At 41.7% G+C, this 21,280-nt stretch overlaps 2 protein-coding genes across 9 annotated transcripts in view; one reads left to right on the forward strand and one right to left on the reverse strand.

The window, feature by feature from the left end:
- The window catches only part of LOC307045322 (actin filament-associated protein 1-like 2), a 115,263-nt gene that overhangs the window by 77,261 nt on the left and 16,722 nt on the right, over positions 1-21,280 (forward strand). For both annotated transcript variants that reach the window (XM_079690904.1, XM_079690905.1), the window contains one exon: positions 17,613-17,779. In XM_079690904.1, the coding sequence (XP_079547030.1) occupies positions 17,613-17,779 (167 nt within the window). The remainder of the gene's footprint in view (positions 1-17,612; positions 17,780-21,280) is intronic.
- LOC307045323 (zinc finger MYM-type protein 1-like) overlaps positions 1-21,280 on the reverse strand; it is a 73,954-nt gene that overhangs the window by 16,406 nt on the left and 36,268 nt on the right. For 2 of the 7 annotated variants that reach the window (XR_013809861.1, XR_013809862.1), the window contains one exon: positions 17,786-20,539. The exons of 3 other annotated variants lie outside the window; for them this stretch is intronic. Coding sequence is in view for 2 of the 4 variants with exons in the window: in XM_079690909.1 (XP_079547035.1) it covers positions 20,707-20,722 (16 nt within the window). In the remaining 2 variants the exon portion in view is untranslated. Of the gene's footprint in view, positions 1-17,785; positions 20,723-21,280 lie in introns of those variants that run through there. 2 more of the 7 variants (XM_079690909.1, XM_079690910.1) reach the window with 2 other exon arrangements.

The raw sequence follows: 21,280 nt of genomic DNA on the forward strand, positions 1-21,280 counted from the left end.
TGTTTTTTTTTTCACAATAGTTGTATTTGGATGGAATGAATACCTATAGTCAGGGGTGCACATACGTTTTTTAGTGAGTGACTCAGATGAGTACCAGGAGACAGCGTTTGGTACTCAGCCCACACGAAGCGTGGTCTTCCTCAGCAACACACTCTCACTCCATAATCGTCCAGGAGCGACATTTGGTCAGGGTCCCGTGGCGAACAGTTGTGACGCTCCTAGGCTCCTTCAGCTTCATAAAGGGACGCAAATAGCTTTCAACTGATTGCAATGTATTCCCATCTGCGGCGGGATTTGACGCTCATGGAAGTACGGCATTCGTTTGTGTCGGCTGCCCTTAACACTAGAACCGCCAGAGGTCGCTTTATACCTAAAACTGCCCAACGGGTCAAATGTACCCGCTATAGACAAGTTTACGCGCCAAAACACGGGTAGCGCCATGACACTACACAAATGCACTTCATTTCCGCCGGAAGTCTTTTGCACAGCGTCTGTCGGTGTAAACCGATGTAAACAGTCAGACGGGCACTGGTGTAAACACAGCGATTTCGATGCTAACAGTGATGCTAGCTTGGGAACACGATTCTACTTCTTTGACTGGAGATGGCGTTACTCTCCCCCACCCAAATTCACTGCAAAACTGGGAGGATAACATGACGACGTGGCCCAGCATAAAACCAAAATAAACTGCCTTATTTAGGTCATGCCCACAGGAGCCTGTTGTTTACATAATGCACAATTTACATGATCTCTTTATGCTGTGCAATATATCATATGTGCCTGTACTGTTTGAATGAAAATAAAGTTTGATGTAATTTAATTTCATTATTGCACTGTTATTGCATTATTGCATTTCATATGTTCCTTAGAGTGCTACAATTTCTTTTAACACAGTTCATCATTCATATTAAGCTCATACTGTACATAAATAACACTGAATTAATTAATTGTTGAGAGGAAACTAAAGAAATGGCTTCAACAAGAAAGATCACATGTTTAATCCTAACAGGTATTACAAATTAAAATATAAAAGCAGCCCACACAATTACATCACTATGAAAATATTCATATATAATATTAAAAAATACAATGCATGCAGTATTTGTTGTGTTTATCTGTATTTAATGAACAACATGGCTGGGTGCTGGGTGCTGGTTTGTGGTCGTAGCACTCTCTATCTAACCACTCGTTCAGGTGCTTTCTCGAGTGATTGCAACCAACTACCGCACACGTAGTTCCCGAACCACTTTTCTTCATGTTGTTATTGTTATATCCTCTTTGTCTCTGCGATATCAGTGCTTTGTCGGCACAACGGAGCTAGCTAGCAAAACAAACCCAGTCCGCCAAAACGGAAGTGCATTGCATCGAAGGGAGGAGTTCAGGATGTAGAGCGGAAACGGCTCAATAACTTGTGTATTGATTGGCAAGGTACAATGTTCTTTTATTTATCATACAGAACAGTGAGTTTTGATCGCACAGGGATGACATTTATACCAATGGAATCTGTGGACTCTCAGCTTTTCATATGATATAGTTTGTGCAGATAGCATGAAGTATAAAATATCGCTACAAGTGCTGATTTAAACGCTTGGTGTTAGACTTGTGTTTTGTTTAGGTACAAATCTCTCAATCTCTCCAGGGTGTCTGCGGGGTCTTAAAAAGTATTAAAAGCTGATAAATCAATTTAGCGAAAATTAAGGCTATTAAAAAGTATTAAACGGCATTTTCCAAGGTATTAAGAAGGTCCACAGCAACGACAACATGAGACACCCTTTAATTTACTGAAACGACATGTCGGGAAACCCCCCAAGGCGGCCCCATGCATAGCGCGCCGTAAAATGCTGCTTATTATTTTAAGTTTCGTTGCTTTGCTCCGCTCTGTGTGGGGGGGGGGGAACTAAACGACTAGGGTAACGGGTCCCAAGGTTGCGGCATACGCAACGCACTGGGGGTCCAACGGCTCCGGGTGTAAGCCCTATATGATCATTTTCTGATAACCATGAAATAGCCCGCTTCCCTCTCCCCACGTCTCCTGCTGCTGCTGGGCTGTCAGAAGAGGGGGAGGGAAAGAGAGGCAGTCACCGTTTATTAAATATTATTATACAGAGAACAGAGTCGTTATCAATTTGTTTTAAAGCTCAATAAATAACAAAGAAGACCTCTGACCGGCACTTTTCTAATTTTGTACGGAAGATTTAAACTTTAACGGACATGTTGACCTGCGGAACATTTTTTTAACGGGAAAACTCTGCCGCACGGTCCCCTCGTTCCTTGGAATAGGCGGAGAGGTGGGTGTTTTTCATCTGCTGGTGGACTACCTGAGAGATACAGTAGGAGAACACGCCGTCCACCGCGGAGAATAAACAGAAGGGCAACCATGGCAACGATTCTCCGGGGTCTTCTTCGCTGCTTTTGGTGTATTTCGGGCAGCAGTGCCACTTACAGGCCTGACATATGTACTACATCGTTTCCAGCATTTCCAGCGGTCTAGTGTGAACAGACACGTTAATGAATCGAATGCGTGTGAACAGAAGCGTTTTTTGCGCTTGCGTATGCGTTTTACCGTATGCGTCCTCGTGGGGCCGGGGTCTAAGTCAAACTATATCCGGTCACAGACATCTGCTATTTTAAAGTAAAGTCAACACATATAGACCCTAAATATAGTCTATATTAAGAACGAGAAAAGTCTTAACATATATATCCTTTTTTGTAAACATATGACAAATGTGTGAGGGTGATGACGTCAGAGCATCGTCCTATGTGCCAGGGCTTAGCCCCGGACAGCCCCAGCCCAATTTAACCCCTGGGTATTTGTGAGGGAGCTCCTATATGGCATTACCCCGCTGAAGCTCACCAAAGTTGAACATATTTCATAGTTCAAAGTTTTGTCAATTGTTTTGTTTATTGGTCAAATACTGGTTTCTAATGGTTTCTGAGGAGTTTTACTGGAATGAAAGAGCACAGAGTCTAAAGAAGCAAAAAAGCAGCATACTGCATTAAACCTGACCTTCACAGAGAGGTTGAAGTTCATGTGGAGAGGAGGCTTCAGTAGTCTGTCTGCACTCTGTTTAGTTTTGCTATCTTACAATCAATACAGTAAATGTGAGGTAAAGTGTGTTGCCAATGTAACCGGTTAGAACTCAAAGTTGCGATGAGGTCTTAAAATGTATGGAAAGGGTCTTAAAAAAGGTCTTAAAAGGTATTAAAACTGACTTCAGGATTCCTGCATATACCCTGCTCTCTATCTATCTATAACTATCTATCGATCCATCTGTAATGTTCTGTTCTATGGACATATAAACTTGTCTACATAAACAGACGACGCGGACTACTTCTCTCATTCCGAGTATCCATCTTTATTCAACTGGCACGTAACCTGCACACATGCATTACGTCCTCAACGTGAGCTCAGTCATCCAAGATCTTGTATTCTCCAAGAGGTTACACTATCTATAACTATCTCTCTCTCTCTCTCTCTCTCTCTCTCTCTCTCTCTCTGTCAATATATCTATCTATCTCTCTCTATCTATCTCTCTATCTATAAGGAACCGCAGTCGACAAAAGTCGTTGCTATAGCAACACGTCATGTTTACACTGCATTTTCTATGAGGTAAATATTACCCGCTGGCGGATATGGGTATAAATGGCAATTTATTTGGCGATTTTTTCAATCTGACTTCCTATTGACCATTTTTAACAACAGAGGGTGCTATATAACACACTTTCAGGAAAAGTCACAGACTGGCAGACTTTAATATGTTATGGAAAAAAAGTTACAAACAATAAAAAAAACAGCTGCGGGTAAAATGTACCCGTTGGCGGTTCTAGTGTTAAAGGTAATGTGAGCCTCCATTCCCATTGGATAACGGAGAATTGTACACCCGGAAGTAAGTATTTCCCTTACTGTTGATTGATTTTACAGTGATATCTGCACTACTCATCGACTAAAAAACACCAGATTATCCTTGTTAATTAAACAACATTGATTGGTTTAAATTGTGTGCAATGCTTTTGTATTTTTCCCCTTCGATTCGGAGAAACAAATATATTTTCGGAGTAAAGGATGGCAGAAGACACTACACTACCCAGAATCCCCAGCTATCGTTTAGGACTACACCTTGTGCTTTGTTTGACAAACCCGTTTTTTTTTCACCATTCATTCCAATGGCTGGCGTCTATGTCACGTGATCTTCAAATTTTATGTGTGCAGTGGATGTACATGATCTTTAGTTTGCTAGTTATTACGAAGATTACTTCAGGAAATTGCGTCCATAGAACGTTTTCATTGTTACCAAGGTGGTTGCTAGGGACGCTGCTATCGATATTATTTCTGTTATGTTGTGTAACTGTTTAATGGTGTTATCTTTATTGCTACCCCCTTCACCGTCAATTTATAGTGTTGGTCCACAGCGCAAACATATTAGTTTAACAAAATCCGCATCTAAAGATACGTTATTTTCCCACAAATAGACCGAAAACATTTAAAAAAAAAAAAAAAGAATACTTTATTCCGAGTGTGCTTGCTTTTCTCTTTGAAAGTCATCACATAACGGCACTGTAATATACGGTTTGGCTGCATTAAGTATTACATATCTGCCGTAGTTCTCTATTTATAGAGCCCTGATGAGAAGACTTCTAGACAAACATGAGAAACTGCCGCCAACACTGAAAACGTGACATGGATCATAAATATATCAGCAATTAAACAACATCTTATATTTCTTTTCACACAATACGTCTCTTCGCAGGATCAACACTAATTCGGCTGACTTTTATATTTGATCCAATTGGTAGATAGGCTGTATTTACACCATAAAGGTGCACAGCTGATAGAAAGGGACACCTGGTGGTTAAAGCATGTTATTGAATTTCATTCTTTTTATTATTAGATATTAATAGGATCCCTATAAAGTATATTCATTACTCGTTATTCTCTACTAATAGTTCATTAAAGACTGTATATAATGACTATTTTGCACATCGCTTTCAAGATTTCAAGATTTTCTAAGGTTTATTGACATATCATATTCACAAACGGTGTAGTTATGCAATGAATGAAAAACTTGGGTCACAGGTTCCTCAATAGTGCATTACAAGACATCTATCAATATTTGTGCATACCTCCAGCAATGTTAACTATGTTGAAGCACTTATTTTAACTGATATTATACATGTATTATACTCTTATAGGATGTATATAGATATTTCATCTCCGGCCTTGTCAGGTATTGAACAATCAATAAATAAAGAACACAGAAATGTTAAATATAAGACACGACATTTGTGTGATTATACTAAATGATTTACAAATAAACACCACTGCATATTTACAACTGTTACACATGCTGATGTAACGCAAATGTTTCCAATTTGGGATTAATAAAGTATATCTTATCTTAAGATGATCGATGGCTACTGCCATATTTGCAAAATTTGCCTCTGAACCTTGACAAGTGCATGTTTTAGGCTTATCAATTAATGTAATGTAATGTAATGTAATGTTATCAATTAACAACAGGAGGGGTCACAAACATAAGACCAGCTGTTAAATAAAGCTCTTCTGACCTTAGCTGGCATGTGGGTATATAATGCTGGCCATTATGGGCACAAGCAATCTTCACCCATTTATTAATTATATGTTTTAAATTTGAGTGTTTCCTATCCCCTAAACCTCCAGGGATGTACACAGTATACTGGCAACTTCTTATTATAGGAAATACGAAAACGTCTTTTAAAACTACAACTCCCAGTAGAGACGTGCCATTGATAGAGAACATGTTGCTAAACACAATATCGATAGCAGCGTCCCTAGCAACAAGTAACAAGTAGTTAATAATAATAAAAGACATTAAGAAAAAGGCATTTTAAACAGTCATTAAAAAGCAACACAATCTACCTGCATTGCATTACTCTAAACGTGTAATAACGTGCTTTAACCAGTAGGTGGTTTGGGTTAAAAAGCTGTCAAGTTTACAGTGTTAACAAAATAAAATATACTGCTGTTTCTGGTTTAGTTTACGACGGATATATTTAGTTATTGTTTTGATATCTGTAACAGAAAAGCGATGGAAAAAACCCACAGCAACACAGAAAAGATGGTCTTAACATGACCCAGCGGTCTAGTAGTTAATAAAAAACAATAATATCAAAACAAAATATTACTACTAACTTTATTGTGAAATTCAAACTGAACGGTAAAAGAATAGTTTCCGGTCTATTCTGAGCCCGATCTCTGTAGATAAATAAAAATAAAGAACTACGACAGATATGTAATATATTTAATGCAGCCGAACCATTTATTACAATGCATTCATGTGATGACTTTCAAAGAGTAAAGCAAGCACGGCTGAATAAAGTATGATTTTATCTTTTACGAAACGTTTTTTTTCATATGGAATGCAGTTGGAGGTCAACCAATCACAGAGCTTGAGAACTAATCACGGGGTTTGTCAAACAGGGCACATGGTGTAGTCCTACAGATGTAGCGATTCATTTCAGACAGTTTGAAACGCGAGGGCCGTGATTGGTACGTGATCTGCCCTCGCTCAAGGGAAAACCTCCAGCTTGACTTGAGACCGCCCCCGTGATAGATAAATGTAATTATAATGAAGCCAGCTGCAATGGATCATTGATCCACCAGGGGGTGCAGTGGGGTTCCACACTGGAGCTCATGTGAAATAAAGTGAGATACAGTATGCTGGATGTACAGCGGAACTTTGTTAAGATCCATATGTCACGGATATCATACTACTGTGCTAAATAAGAGACATGTAATCATTTACAAAACATCACCATGTTGTTATTTAACAAAATAATTTTGTTATTCGAAAAAAACGAACGGGAGGAAATGCAGCCCGGCTCTCGATTTTTAATCCTAATTTAATCATCATCTTCACCACGATCATTTATGTTTATGTTCGCCGAATTGACATGAAATCACTGACACATATGAATATACTGTATTCAACTTCATTAAAACGTTATTAACGTGCCTAAACTCAGTAATTCACCAAAAATATGTATATTTTAATGGAGCTTCGTCGGTCGATCAGGATCCCAAAGTGTAGCGGAGGGATCCTCATCTGGATGAAGGGTGTTATTTTCCCCATAAGGAACAAGTCGCTGCAAATTATCCCGCTTATTACATGGCCACATTCTCAACAAAGTAACGACATGACTCCCAATATTAATTTAAATGCTTTTATGGATTTAGAAAATGTTTTTATTGATTTAAAAGATAGTTGTATGTATCGATTTAAATTGACATGCATCCGCTAAGAAAAATAGTCCGTTGTTACCGTTTTTTAAACAGTCTGAATGAAACGGCAGCTCTCAGCTGTGTATTTACACAACAAATGGCCCATCAACCACAGCTCCCTCCCCCCCCTCCCCCCCTGATCTTTCTTCTCCAGCAGCTAAATTAACAGTAGGTTACTCTGAGTGACCATAGACTGTATGTGACAAGTTTACAGTTAGTGACGTAACAACACCATAAAAGCTGGTGGGTTGAAAGCAATACGGGAGGTAAAAATAACTAGAATAATTGTGATTTATTTATTGTGGCTTTTATGTTTTTAGGTATAAAATGTTATGTAATTCAGGCTTATATTTCACCCTTCTCTAAAAGCCTTCAACAATGACAATATTCATTGTAATTTAATAAATCCTTCCAACACACATTGTAAAAAATAGCCTACTGTAAGTTAAGAAATCATTTCAATATGTACATCTTCTGATGTAACAACAATAACATTATAAATAGTAACATAGCTGAACATGGTATTGCACATTTAGCTTTGAGTGTTACTGACCTGAGATGTTTTTATTACATGAATTAAGGTGACTGAGGCTTTTTAACATACAGGGATGCAAACTCATCAGGTATGAAAAAGGTGACAAGGATCCGAGCCCCCGGCTCCCCCACCCCACGGAATGACAGAGGATTTTAGCAGTCAGAACAACTAAAGCAGCAGTGTTAATGATATCAGAAACGCCAAAGAGTCACATCTAATAGAAATATATAAAAGCATTTATTTTAAATTGTGTAGCATTCAGTTTATAATTTTGGCAGCACTGTTGAGCATTTTGAAAATGTATTTCCGTGCCTCTGTGCAAGGCTTAAGTCTTTTTATCTTTATAGCCACATGGTGTAAAGTAACTAAGTTCATAAACTCAACAAGTACTATACTTGGGCACAATTTTGAGATACTTCTACTTTATTTAAGTATTTCAATGTTTTGCTACTTTGTTCTTCTACTCCACTACAGTTCAGAGGTACATGGTGACTCCACTACATGTATTTAATACCTTTAGTTACTTCACAGATCTGGATTAATTAAGTGAAATATAATCAAGTGTTAAATTAGACTTTAGTTCCACCTGGAGTAAATCCACAAGCTACCCTGCAGTATACAAAGTCATTCAAACTAGCTGCACCTTTACCAGCTTTCATGATCAATCATTATAAAACATATCATATCTATTATTCTGAAATGGACCAATCTGCACAATGACTACTTTTACTGTCGCTACTTTCACTATATTTTGATGATAATAGTTTTCTACTTTTACTTGAGGAACATTTTGAATGCAGGACTTTTACTGTAACAGAGTATTCCTACACTCTGGGACTATTACTTTTACTCAATTACAAGATCTGAGTACTTCTACTTTTACTCAAGTACAAGACCTGAGTACTTCTACTTTTACTCTAGTACAAGATCTGTGTGCTTCTACTTTTACTCAAGTACAAGACCTGAGTGCTTCTACTTTTACTCAAGTACAAGATTTGAGTACTTCTACTTTTACTCTAGTACAAGATCTGTGTGCTTCTACTTTTACTCAAGTACAAGATTTGAGTACTTCTACTTTTACTCTAGTACAAGATCTATGTGCTTCTACTTTTACTCAAGTACAAGATCTGAGTACTTCTACTTTTACTCAAGTACAAGACCTGAGTACTTCTACTTTTACTCAAGTACAAGATCTGAGTACTTCTACTTTTACTCAAGTACAATATATATATACTTATACCACCTCTGTTTATAGCCTATGAAAAAAACTATAAGAAATAGAAGGCTAAAGCTAACGTTAGCAGACAGTGACAATATATGCTAGCTAGCTAGCTCAACGATTCCTTAAATAATATTGCCACAGAAAAACTTTTCAGTTCACATCACGCTCTGCCGTTCCGACATGGAGCTCTGCTCTGAACACCTGAACGGCCCGTTCTAACAGCTGTTCACCAGCGGTCCAGTCTGTGCCACAGTGACTCCGGACGCACAGTTAATATTAACGAACGCACCCGTAGGTAATATAGCTGCTGAAGCTAGACCATCATCTCGGAGCAGCAGAGCCTTATTATACATCCATGAGCAAAGCCGACAGGCAGGAAGACTCGAGCACACAGCTCGTACTTCATTATAATATATAAAAAAAGAACACCATGCGTGTCATGATGGCACATAACAGCTCACGGCCGCAGATTATTCCGGGTCCCAGCCCCCCCCATACCCCAAAAATATTTGTATTGCAGATCTACATGAATCACACAAACTACTTATTTTGGATTCAAAACGGCAAATTTCGCCGAAAGGTGACAAGTTTGCATCACTGAACATAGACAGAGCACAACTGAAACATAACATCTGAGATGTAACAACATATTACACTTTTCGGGGATGCTTGGGATGTGAGGAGTGAGGGACACGGCTTAGAACGGGCGTGTCGCCTGGCAGGACAGGAGAGTGTGCACCAGTCTGCCTTGATCTATGAATTCATGTCCGTGACACTCACTGCTGCCCACAGCTGTTTTATAGAAGGAAATTCCTTCACTTCATGAAAGTGTTTTAACCACACACACCTCTACACACACATGAGGGGTGTTATTTTCCCCATAAGGAACAAGTCGCTGCAAATTATCCCGCTTATTACACGGCCACATTCTCAACAAAGTAACGACATGACTCCCAATATTAATTGAAATGCTTTTATGAATTTAGAAAATGTTTTTATTGATTTAAAAAATAGTTGTATGTATTGATTTAAAAAATAGTTGTATGTATTGATTTAAATTGACATGCATCCGCAAAGAAAAATAGTCCGTTGTTACAGTTTTTTAAACAGTCTGAATGAAACGGCAGCTCTCAGCTGTGTATTTACACAACTAATGGCCCATCAACCACAGCTCTCTCCCCCCCTCCCCCTTGATCTTTCTTCTCCAGCAGCTAAATTAACGGTAGGTTACTCTGAGTGACAAGCTTACAGTTAGACACAACACTGTCATTGCAAGTGACCCTCAGTTAGTTGACTTTTATGTTCAACTGCTAAATTCGTTATTGATTAAAAAGGGCTTCTACTGTACCTAATTACCTTAACACTAGAAATCCAAATTATATGATGAATTGGAAATGGGGGACCCTGATGTAAACAAGACGAAAGTCTTTCTCTGGTCTGCATCCCCTTAACAATTGTATGTTTTGAGCTGTACTGTACTGTACCCAATATACAAGCTGTTAATAAACTTTTCAATCAATCAATCAAACCGCCAGAGGTTTTTGTATAGGCCTACCTAAACCCGTCAAATCCCGCTATTAGAATGCAATTTTTAACAACATAGGGTGCTACATAACACACTTTCAGGAAAAATCACGGACTGGGAGACTTTAATATTTTATTGAAAAAAAGTTACATTGCACACACACAACACACATCACACAAATTGACCCGATTGGCGGTTCTAGTGTTAAATAAACTCACTAATTAATGAAACCAGTTCAATACGCATTATTCTTATTCTTATCATTCTTTATGAGCGCAGAAATAGTCTTAAAATCAGATCTGTTTTTTAAATGAAATCTGACGGCAGGCAGTTAGCTCTGATCACCTGATAAATGCGCCGCACCTAATCGCTGGCCATTCAGCCACAGACACTGTTCAAAATGGGGGGGAGCTAGGAGGAGCTTGGCTCCCCCGAAGAGGGAGGGAGCTCCCCTGACGGCTGACTTTGAGATAAATAGGGGGAGCCCAAAACAATCGTGCATATTTGTGTCACACAGATTAGAAATGTTGAGTTTCTGTAAATAACAGTTCTTGAAATAAATAATAGTTATTGTTCATTAGAGTTTCTGAATATTTGTTTTATATTTGTGAATATGTCTGGGTGTTGCCATCTGTACGTGGCGGCGCTGCATTCTTACTTACGTTGCTATGGTTATGGCGGTTTTGCCGGCGCGGTATTTGAAATGTTCATATTGATATTTTTTTAACTCTGGCTGTGTAATAAAAAAATATGGCATAACGAAAACAGCCAAGCGTCACAGCTTTTGGATTCACAAGCAAAGAAGCGAAGGAGTCTAAAAATGACAACGTGAACGGAAAACAACTTTTAGTTGGCCGGCTGTAAGCGGCGTTAGGGTCGAGCTTGACAGCTCCACACCGAGGGAGAGGCCTGCCGATGCGGAGCCTGAAGAGGCTTCAACAACGGCCACATCCGCCGGCATAGTGACACTGTCTGTATTAGTAGAAGAGTGTTTTTTATAGCAATTGATCGCATCCGCGCTGCTGCGCCAGTCAACAGAGCGTGCGTGTGACATATTTAGTAGCAGGATGTGCTCTGAAAAATAGGGCTCCCCGAAAGCAAATGGGTAATTCGAAAACTGACAGAGCTCCCTCTATACAAATTAAACTGTAGACGGTGTGAAAGCACCTATTGTTTTAAATAATGGTCGGAATGTGACCTGTGAGCCTTCTGAATTACCGTGGGACAGCACATTCTAAACTAAAATGTTCAATCAATAAAGTAACATCTTATCTTATCTTAATAATATCTTCATATTAATAATAAATCATACAGTATGTGTCCGAAGGGAGCAGGAGGAAGCAAACACAAAAATATACTGCATATTAAAGCAAACGATTGTAAAGGTTAAAGTATGAGCATAAAAAATAAAGAAGTGTAATGTAAACATTTACATTATGATTATTTAATATATAAAGACTATATATTATTGAATTACAAGATTAGATATACTTTGGTTGATCTAAAATATTGATGTGTTCAAATGCTCTTCAAAACACAACTGAAAGTCCATGAAGCTTTTCTTTCTGTATTTGTGAATGAAGCGCCATCTCCTGGTTAAAACCTGAAATTGAAAATCTGGCAACGCCCTCTTGGAAAATAGTGGGAGGGCTTAACATTCCTCTATACTGGCATTTGGCAGGTAGTAGGCAGGAAGCTGTAAGCTGGAGTCCGAAATTCAGTGCTACATCTGTAAACGATAGCTGGGGATTGTGGGTAGTGTAGTGTCTTCTGCCATTCTTTACTCCGAAAAAATATTTGTTTCTCCGAATCGAAGGGGAAAAAAACAAAAGCATTGCACACAATTTAAACCAATCAATGTTGTGTAATGAACAAGGATAATCTGGTGTTTGTTAGTCGATGAGTAGTGCAGATATCACTGTAAAATCAATCGACAATAAGGGGAATACTTACTTCCGGGTGTACCATTCTCCGTTACCCAATGGGAATGGACGCTCACATTGCCTTTAAGGGCAGCCGACACAAACGAAAGCCGTGCTTCCATGAGCATCAAATCCCGCCGCAGATGGGAATACATCGCGATCAATTGAAAGCTATTTGCGTCCCTTTATGAAGCTGAAGGAGCCTAGGAGCATCACAACTGCACGCCACGGGACCCTGACCAAACGTCGCTCCTGGACGATTATGGAGTGAGAGTGTGTTGTCCTCAGACTCTCCTTCACTGTCCTCTATTTACACTTCTTGCACGCTATATGATGAAGATGATGAAGATGATGAAGATGCACCTCCCTGTCTCTTTTTAACCATGCGATTTGCTTTTTCCAAAACTTGTTGCCAAAACTGTGAAGTCCTAGCATTTCCTGAGGCCAAGTGGAAGGATAAAATACTAAGAAATTATCACATGACTTGAAGTCATATCTGATTTCAGATGTGGGAAATTACTAGGTACTCTTCTTCAAGTACTCTACTTAAGTACAATTTTGAGATATTTGTACTTTACTTGACTTTGATCTAATTTAACCAGCTTTGAGAACACGTTAATGATCAATCATTACAAAACATATCATATTATTCTGAAATGGACCAATCTGCACAATGACTACTTTTACTTTTGGTACTTTAACTATATTTTGATGATAATACTTTTCTAATTTTACTTGAGTAACATTTTTAATGCAGGACTTTTATTGTAACAGAGTAACACTCTGGTACTTTTACTCAAGTACAGTATCTGAGTACTTCTTCCACCTCTGTCTGATTTCAAACTCTTCCATAACACCCTGATTAAGTTTGCAACTGTGTGTTTTACTCCACTTTGTTGTAAATAAAACTGCAGCAGCTTGACCACAGAGCGTGAACGTTGTGATCAGCTGATGTTGCGCAGTTCTCCAGTGTGTGCTTGGGGCACAGAATGTGCACAGGGGAGTCTCCCACTGCAGCCAGTTGGCAGAGTTTTGGTACAATTCTGTTGTTCATACCGACGTTAACCCTGTCTGTGCACACGGCGACCAACTCTGTCGTCCAGTGATCTAAGCCTCTGCCTCCAGTAAAGCTTCACAGGTCCGTCGGTTATGTCCTGCGTGGCTCGGCAAGCACCCAGTTCAGTCAGTCACAGAAAGTCCGAAGATTTTTTGCAGGGAGCGAAACGGCAACGTAGCTGCTTAATGTCTTTGTTTTTTTTGTACATGTCTCGTAGTTTACTCCATTGACCGTTGACAAGAAACACGTGTAGACGAAATATGTTTTCTCATTCATAACACTCCGTTCGATGTCTCACTATGGGATGCGCCTCAACGCGTATGCAAACAGAAGCATCAATCTCATTAAGCCAATCCTGATTGGCTGGTGATATTGACGTCTACGTCAGGGAATCCACCCACCCTATAAGTAGCCTGCGCTACGACGCAGCGTCATTCAAAATAAGCACCTCTTCTCGCTTCGCCTTAGCAAGAAGGGCCGTCTGGTGAGACATCTCACTTCATGTTACTCTGAGAACTGGGGTTACGTAAGTAACCTATAGTTCTCATTCATAACACTCCGTTCGATGTCTCATTATGGGATATTGAAACTCCTGTATTGCTAGACATGCTTATCTCGAAAATCACCAAAACAACCAGAACTTAACAGGTAGAACCCTGTCTCAACACGGGGCCCAGCACTGCGCGGGCCACACTTGGAGCAGAGACATCTAGCCTGTAAAAGCGGACAAAAGTGAGCGGTGAGGTACAGCTCGCTGCTGCACAAATGTCTTGGATGGAAACAGCCTTGAACAAAGCCCAGGATGTAGCCAGTCCACGAGTAGAATGAGCACGCAGGCCCGTTGGTGCCTGCAAACCCTGACTCGTATAAGCCAGAGCAATCGCTTCCACAATCCAGTGGGAGAGCCGTTGCCTGGTAACGGGCTTGCCCTTCTGAGGGTTAGCCCAGGATATAAAGAGTTGGTCATTGCAACAAAACTCTTTTGACCTGTCCATATAGGTGCGTAAAGCACGAACTGGACACAGTAAATTCGGCCGCTGTTCCTCAGAGGAACACGGCGGCGGAGGAAATGCCACAATGTCAATGGGGGTACATGAGCCAACCACCTTAGGTATCAAGGCAGGGTTGGGCTTCAGCAACACTCTCGTTTGCCCAGGGGCAAACTGAGTGCATGAAGGATGTACAGAGAGCGCATGAATGTCACTGACTCGCTTGGCAGATGCCAGAGCCAGTAACAGCACTGTCTTCAGTGACAGGTGTTTCATGTCAGCTTCTTCCAGGGCTTCAAATGGAGGTCGAGTGAGCCCATCTAAAACCACTGCCAAGTCCCATAAGGGCACCAGTGACCTGGAAACAGGGAGGAGCCTGCGAGCCCCTTTCATAAAACGGCAGACCAAAGGATGTTGGCTAAACTCAGAGGCATCCTCTTCTTCCTCCATATAGTCCAACTCCAGGACATCCTCCGCGGGTGGAACCATGGTGAGGTCTAGTTGGGAGCCCCAACTTGACACAGTGAGGGGCTCCGCTCTCACGGCTCTTGCCGCCACCGGACCCCAGCCTGAAACGGCGCGGGGCTCCGGTTCAGCGGCTGCCGCTGTTATTGAGCCCCATCCTGACACAGCGCGGGGCTCAATCTCTGCGGCGTATGCCACCATGTCTTGATTGCCGGCCGGCGAATTAGCGGACATGAGGGGGTCCTGTCCCGACAAGCTAGCTTGGCATGCTAGCCGTCGGCGGAGGCTCTTAATGGTGAAGCGGGCACAATGCCCGCACGAGCCGGGGTTATCGATAGCCTCCTGGGCGTGTTCCAGCCCGAGGCAGGACGAGCAGACCTGGTGTGAGTCTGTGCCTGAGATCTTAAACCCGCAGCCGCATTGCCGAGACTCCGATTCCCTGACTCCTCTGGTGTGAGGGAGAGAAGGGTCCATCTTTGTTCGCCGGGGTGTCGGCGTGGAGTGGACACGCTAGTAACAGGTACGTTACTGGGAGAGAAAAAAAACCTTGTCGTTAATCCGAAAGGAAAAAGCGACGGTGTAGATTTTATTCTTTAAAAAATATTAACTGGTGTGTTAATACCTTTTTGTCTTTATCTCCGTCTCCTCTGGTGTGAGAGAGAAAAGAGAACGCCCTCGCTACCGTGGTGTCGGTGTGGAGGGAAGAAAAGCTAGCAACAGGTATGTTACTAGCTTGAAGAAAAAATCAAACCTTACCGTAATTTCGAAAGAAAGAAACGGCGAGGCAGATTGCAATATTAACTGGTGTGTTAATATTGTTCAGTCTTCTTGCAAAGCAAAAAAGTATCCGGCAAGCGCCCGTCGACCGAATGTTAGCTTTGGGTTCAGTCTGTGGACCGTTAAGCTAGCCCGGCTACTGATAATTCGAGATGTGCTCTGAAGCGAGAAGAGGTGTTTGAATGACGCTGCGTCGTAGCGCAAGCTACTTATAGGGTGGGTGGATTCCCTGACGTAGACGTCAAGATCACCAGCCAATCAGGATTGGCGTAACGAGATTGATGCTTCTGTTTGCATACGCGTTGAGGCGCATCCCATAGTGAGACATCGAACGGAGTGTTATGAATGAGAACACATATTTCGTCTACACGTGTTTCTTGTCAACGGTCAATGGAGTAAACTACGAGACATGTAAAAAAAAAACAAAGACATTAAGCAGCTACGTTGCCGTTTTGCTCCCTTCAAAAAATCTTCTGACTTTCTGTGACTGACTGAACTGGGTGCTTGCCGAGCCGCGCAGGACATAACCGACGGACCTGTGAAGCTTTACAGGAGTCAGAGGCTTAGATCACTGGACGACAGTGAGACATCTCACTTCATGTTACTCTGAGAACTTGGGTTACGTAAGTAACCTATAGTTTTGTTTAGATGTTTTGCGGTACGCAAAGGCGCGTAGTGACACAAGTGACGTTACGCAATTCAGATTTTTGCCGCGCATGCGTACCTGCATACCAGTTAGGTGCACCCCTGCCTATAGGGATAATTCAAAGTAATAAAATGATTTTTACAGTGAAAAAGGTCAAATGGAACTGATGGTTCCCAAATTACCCAGAGGTGAGTCCGCCTGGACTTTATTTTTCTAAACCTCTCTAAAAAGGTCAAATTTCACTTGTTTTGCATCAATCTTGATACAGGGTACTTCTTATATGTTATAGTTTGGATTCCTTAAGCTTTTAGTCTACTAACCCATCATTCAAGGGTGGTTTTCACTATAAGAAATGGGTTTCTTTTAGGCGGACATTATAATTTACATGTTTTTACTATGTTCCATCTGAATTTACTTTAAAATAAAAACATCTATATTGATTCTGACACTTCTACATCCAACTCACAGATTTAACCTTGCTTTGAGAGAAAGGATTATTAATTTACCCCTTTTAGAAGTGAAGATATAGTCTTTGCTTTGTTAGTGGCATTTTCGAGCCTGAAACCTGAAAAACAGGCTCAGGGCTTAAGAGGTTAAGTCCAATTGTACTCCACAGAGGACATCCTGGGCGTATCAAACATATGACATATGTGGGGGTGTGGATTTGAAAAAGACAATTTCCTTGTATTTCAAAATGGCGTCCATCAACACAAGCACTATCTATATATTTATATTGGCAAAAGTGAAATATAATATATTCGTATCTATGATATTATTATTTTCAAGCTAAGAAACATAGTTCTCACAGACCTCCGGCAAGCCTGTTTGTGTGATGAGGATTTGTTCCAAAAGATTTTTGATTTTTCCTTGGCCCACACCAATTAATCACTTTAGAATAGTATATTCTGTATATATTCAACATATAACAGAGCAGTTTTTCTGCAGATTACAAACTCTCATGTTCAAGCCCTCCACTGTTTCACCAATTATTTTCTTCATTCTTTACAATAAAAATGAGCAGATGTAGATCTAAATGTAGAGCACAGACCTCTGCCAGTGCTATGGACAAACAGACCAGGGACCCACACGTTAAAGCGTTGCTGGTGAAATTCCAGACTCTTACATGAATATGTTAAGTATTTTTGAAAACTATAAACACCTTAGGTAATGACTGTAGACTTTATAATGACTGTGTGATCATGTGTTTGTGTTCCAGACAGGAAGTTGTTGGAATTGGAGCGAGGTGTGCAGAAGCTGGAGCTGACTGGGAAGAGGACGGTGCAGCTGAGGGCGGAGTCGGAGATCAACCTGACGTCTGCCGGGAAACAAAACAAACGCACCTCATTTAGACAGTCGCTGGCCATCTGCAGTGAGCGCGCTCAGGTGGGAAACATACAAGGATTTATATAAACCTTTCAAAATGAACTGTTCTTCATTTAGAGTTGCAGCAGATTGTATGATAAGATACAACTTAAGCCAGAAGTAAACTGCTGTGCAGCAGGTGCAGTGTGAAGTGGGAAAGAGTGCCGAAATATAGATCCAAAACACAAATGTACACAATGCAAGAAATGTAAGGTTAAATTGTAAATGTATGTGTCAATTTATATGCACTTCAAAAGTAAAAAAAAAAGAACATGTTTCATAATTCAGCCGAGCCCCACACTTAATATTCAATGAAGCCTTTCTTCAATCTTTATATAATATCTGCACACGACTGCCAGCCTACAGTTTGGTTTATGTGATTGGGTTTAATAAATGGGGATTAAGGCCCCGGCCCCACGAGAACGAAAACGGTCGTTTGCGTTACTGTTTAGTGTCATATAGACCGTTCGGCCACACGAGGGTGACCGAATATGACAGTAAACAACTGCGGAAACGATAACGGGTCCCAAGGTGGATAGAACGGCATACGCAACGCTCTGGGGGGTCCAACGGCTCCGTGTGTGCGCCCTATAGGCCTACAATAATTTTCTGATAATGATGACGCAATAGCCCCGCCTCTCCCCACCTCTGCTGCTCACCCCCGCTTCAAAGTAAACTGCACACTGAATTCAGATTATTTATCTTTCTCTCGATATGGACATAAACGCGAGTGAAGTCTAATCTGACAGGACGGAGACACGCAGCTCTGCTCACCTGCAGCTCCTCCCGCTGTGATGCAGCGGTGAACAGAGCAAAACATACACTTCAAGTCAGATCATCACCCTTACCCCTAGTTTCCACCGGGTCCGCCTGCGGCGCGTTACGGCTGCGCCGCAGTTTTGGTCTGGCCTCCTCCGGCGTCATACCCTACCGGGTGCGTTTCACGAGCGTTTCAGAAGCATTACGGAAGCGGAGAGTCGTGCATACCGGCTCGCAGTTCTTGTTGATTTGGGGGGTGGGCCGGATGCTGTCACCGTTCCACTTCTTGCCCGACATTACCTTACGGCTGCGTCACGTCGAAAAATAGACTTCAATCCTATTTCGAGCGGAGCACAGCGGCGAGACGCTTCTGGGATGCTTCTGAGCCGTAACGCGGCGCGTCTGGTGGAATAGCACCCATTGACTAGAGTGGCCGCGATCCTTGCGGATGCCGCGGCGCAGCCGCAACGCGCCCGCAACGCGCTGCAGACGGACCCGGTGGAAACTAGGGGTTAGCTATTTTAATTACCTCTCAAACTACCTAAACTAGTTATAAATATGTTTATTTTTACTGTCGGCCTGGTCACTCATTACTGGATCAGCTGCTGCATGAGACAGACACTGACGCTGTCAGAAGAGAGGGAGGAAAAAGAGAGGCTCCGTGTATTTTATTATATAGAGTCGTTATTCATTTGTTTTAAAGCTCAATAAATAACAAAGAAGACCTTTGACCGGCACTTTTATAATTTTGTCCGGGAGATTGAAACTTTAATACACGTTGACTGGCGAAAAACTCTGCCCGGTTACCTCGGCCCCACCGCGGAGAATAAACAGAAGGGCAACCATGACAACCATGCTTCTTCGCTGCTTTTGTGGAGGAAGTTACAGCGCCACCTACAGGCTCCTGTATATGTACTGCAGCTTCTCCAGCGGTTGGAGCTAAACGGAGCTGTCTCGTGTGGACAGACACTATCCGGTGAATATTGCGTGTGGACGGAAGCTTTTTTGCGTTTGCGTTAATCCTATGCGTTTAGCCGTATGCGTCCTCGTGGGGCCGGGGGGTAAGACATGATGAATTACGGTGGCCGGCAGGTGCAAACTCGGAATAACGGCCAAAAACGCATACATAAGCAGGAAACAGCTGCAAATAAGGAAATGAAAAACAAACAAACCCTGAAAACAAATACAACAAAAAAACGCTGCATTTACAGAAATGATGCAAACTAAAAACAAAACGCAACAGAAAAACTCTGGGAATACAAAAACGATATGCAAAGTCAAAAACACATACAAACCCGAAAACACATACAAACCCAAAAACACATACAAACCCAAAAACACACAGTGCTCCAGGCCTCTAGGGGGCGTGTTACGTGGAACAGATTGATGTCTGACCATACATAGAGAGAACGAACGAGAGTGATGGAAATTGAAGCCGGAGGAAACAAAGTTGATTGAAGTGGACAAAGGCTGCGTCTCACTTCTCATTTCCTCGCTCCTCTGTCTCTATGTCACCGGAAGTTGATTTGTCTGCGCCATTTTGAGTAGCGTCCCAGTGGCCTTATTTGTACCAGAGGACCGAGGATCGAGGAGCGATAACGGAGGAGCGATAATTGAGGAACTAACAGACTATCCTCCGGTGAAATCCTCAGACACTCGCCCCGCCCCCTTACTGTGTATCGCTCACTGATTGGACGATGCAGCGCATGCACTGATCTGATGCTTCTTGACATGAGAGCAGTTTACCAGCGGAGTGAAGAAAACACATTAAACTCACGGGACTCACTCCTCAGTTTAAACTGTGTTTTGTTTCAATTAATGTATCATTTAGTTACAAATATGTGATATATCTGAACAACAAAGTGGACAAAAATCATTTTATTCATTTATTGGAAACATTTTCATGAATCTATATATTTTTTTCAAACATCGCATCGTGTCCAGTGCATAGACGTCGGAACTAGGGGTGCGGGGGGTGCGGCAGCACCCCCTCCCGTCAGCCTCAGGAATCACAGGATTAGCCTACGTTAAAAAAATAAAAATAAAGATTCTGAATTTAAACTCAATTTGTCTGACTTACATGTATTTCTTAATACAGATCTTTTGATGTGATATGCACCCTGCCTGGCTCAATACAGCAGCCTGGCTGGCATGGCATAGCTGTTGCTATGCAGACTGCATCTGACAGCTCACTGTGACGTTGGCCTATGTGTAAAAAAAAAAAAAAAAAAGTAGCGGGAATTTTTTTTATGTTTGCTGTGTTCGCGGCTCTCATTTGTTTTTAGCATATGCATAGGCTACATGATTTGAGTTCAACTACGCCAGCTAGAACTAGCCTATGTCTCAAAAACGAATTTCAGATTTTTTTACAAATCCGCCCGACCCAGCTAAACGTCCGAGAGAGACACCTAGAGGCTGTGTGCCAGCAACCGGACAGCAGCAGCAGGCAGCCGAAGGGCCCGGCGGCCCTCGGCCTCGTCCTCCCTCCCCAGCGCCACCACCAGCACCCGGTGCTAGCCAAGAAGAGGCAATATCATGCAAACCACCACAGGATTACAATTTTCCTGCCAAGAAGTTGGGTGAGAACTTCACTCGTTCCTGCAAGGCCGCCTGGTTCAGAGAGTGGCCGTGGCTGGAATACATCGCGGTCAGTGATGGCATTGTGTGTGGTGTGTGCAGGTCAGCTGTCAAGCGCAAGTTGGTCGGGTCAGAACAAGCTGACAGTCCGTTTTTGAAAGATACGGGCTTTTCAAACTGGAGAAA

The sequence above is a fragment of the Notothenia rossii genome (genome assembly GCF_949606895.1).
Source record: "Notothenia rossii genome assembly, chromosome: 6".
NCBI classification, from domain to species: Eukaryota; Metazoa; Chordata; class Actinopteri; order Perciformes; family Nototheniidae; genus Notothenia; species Notothenia rossii.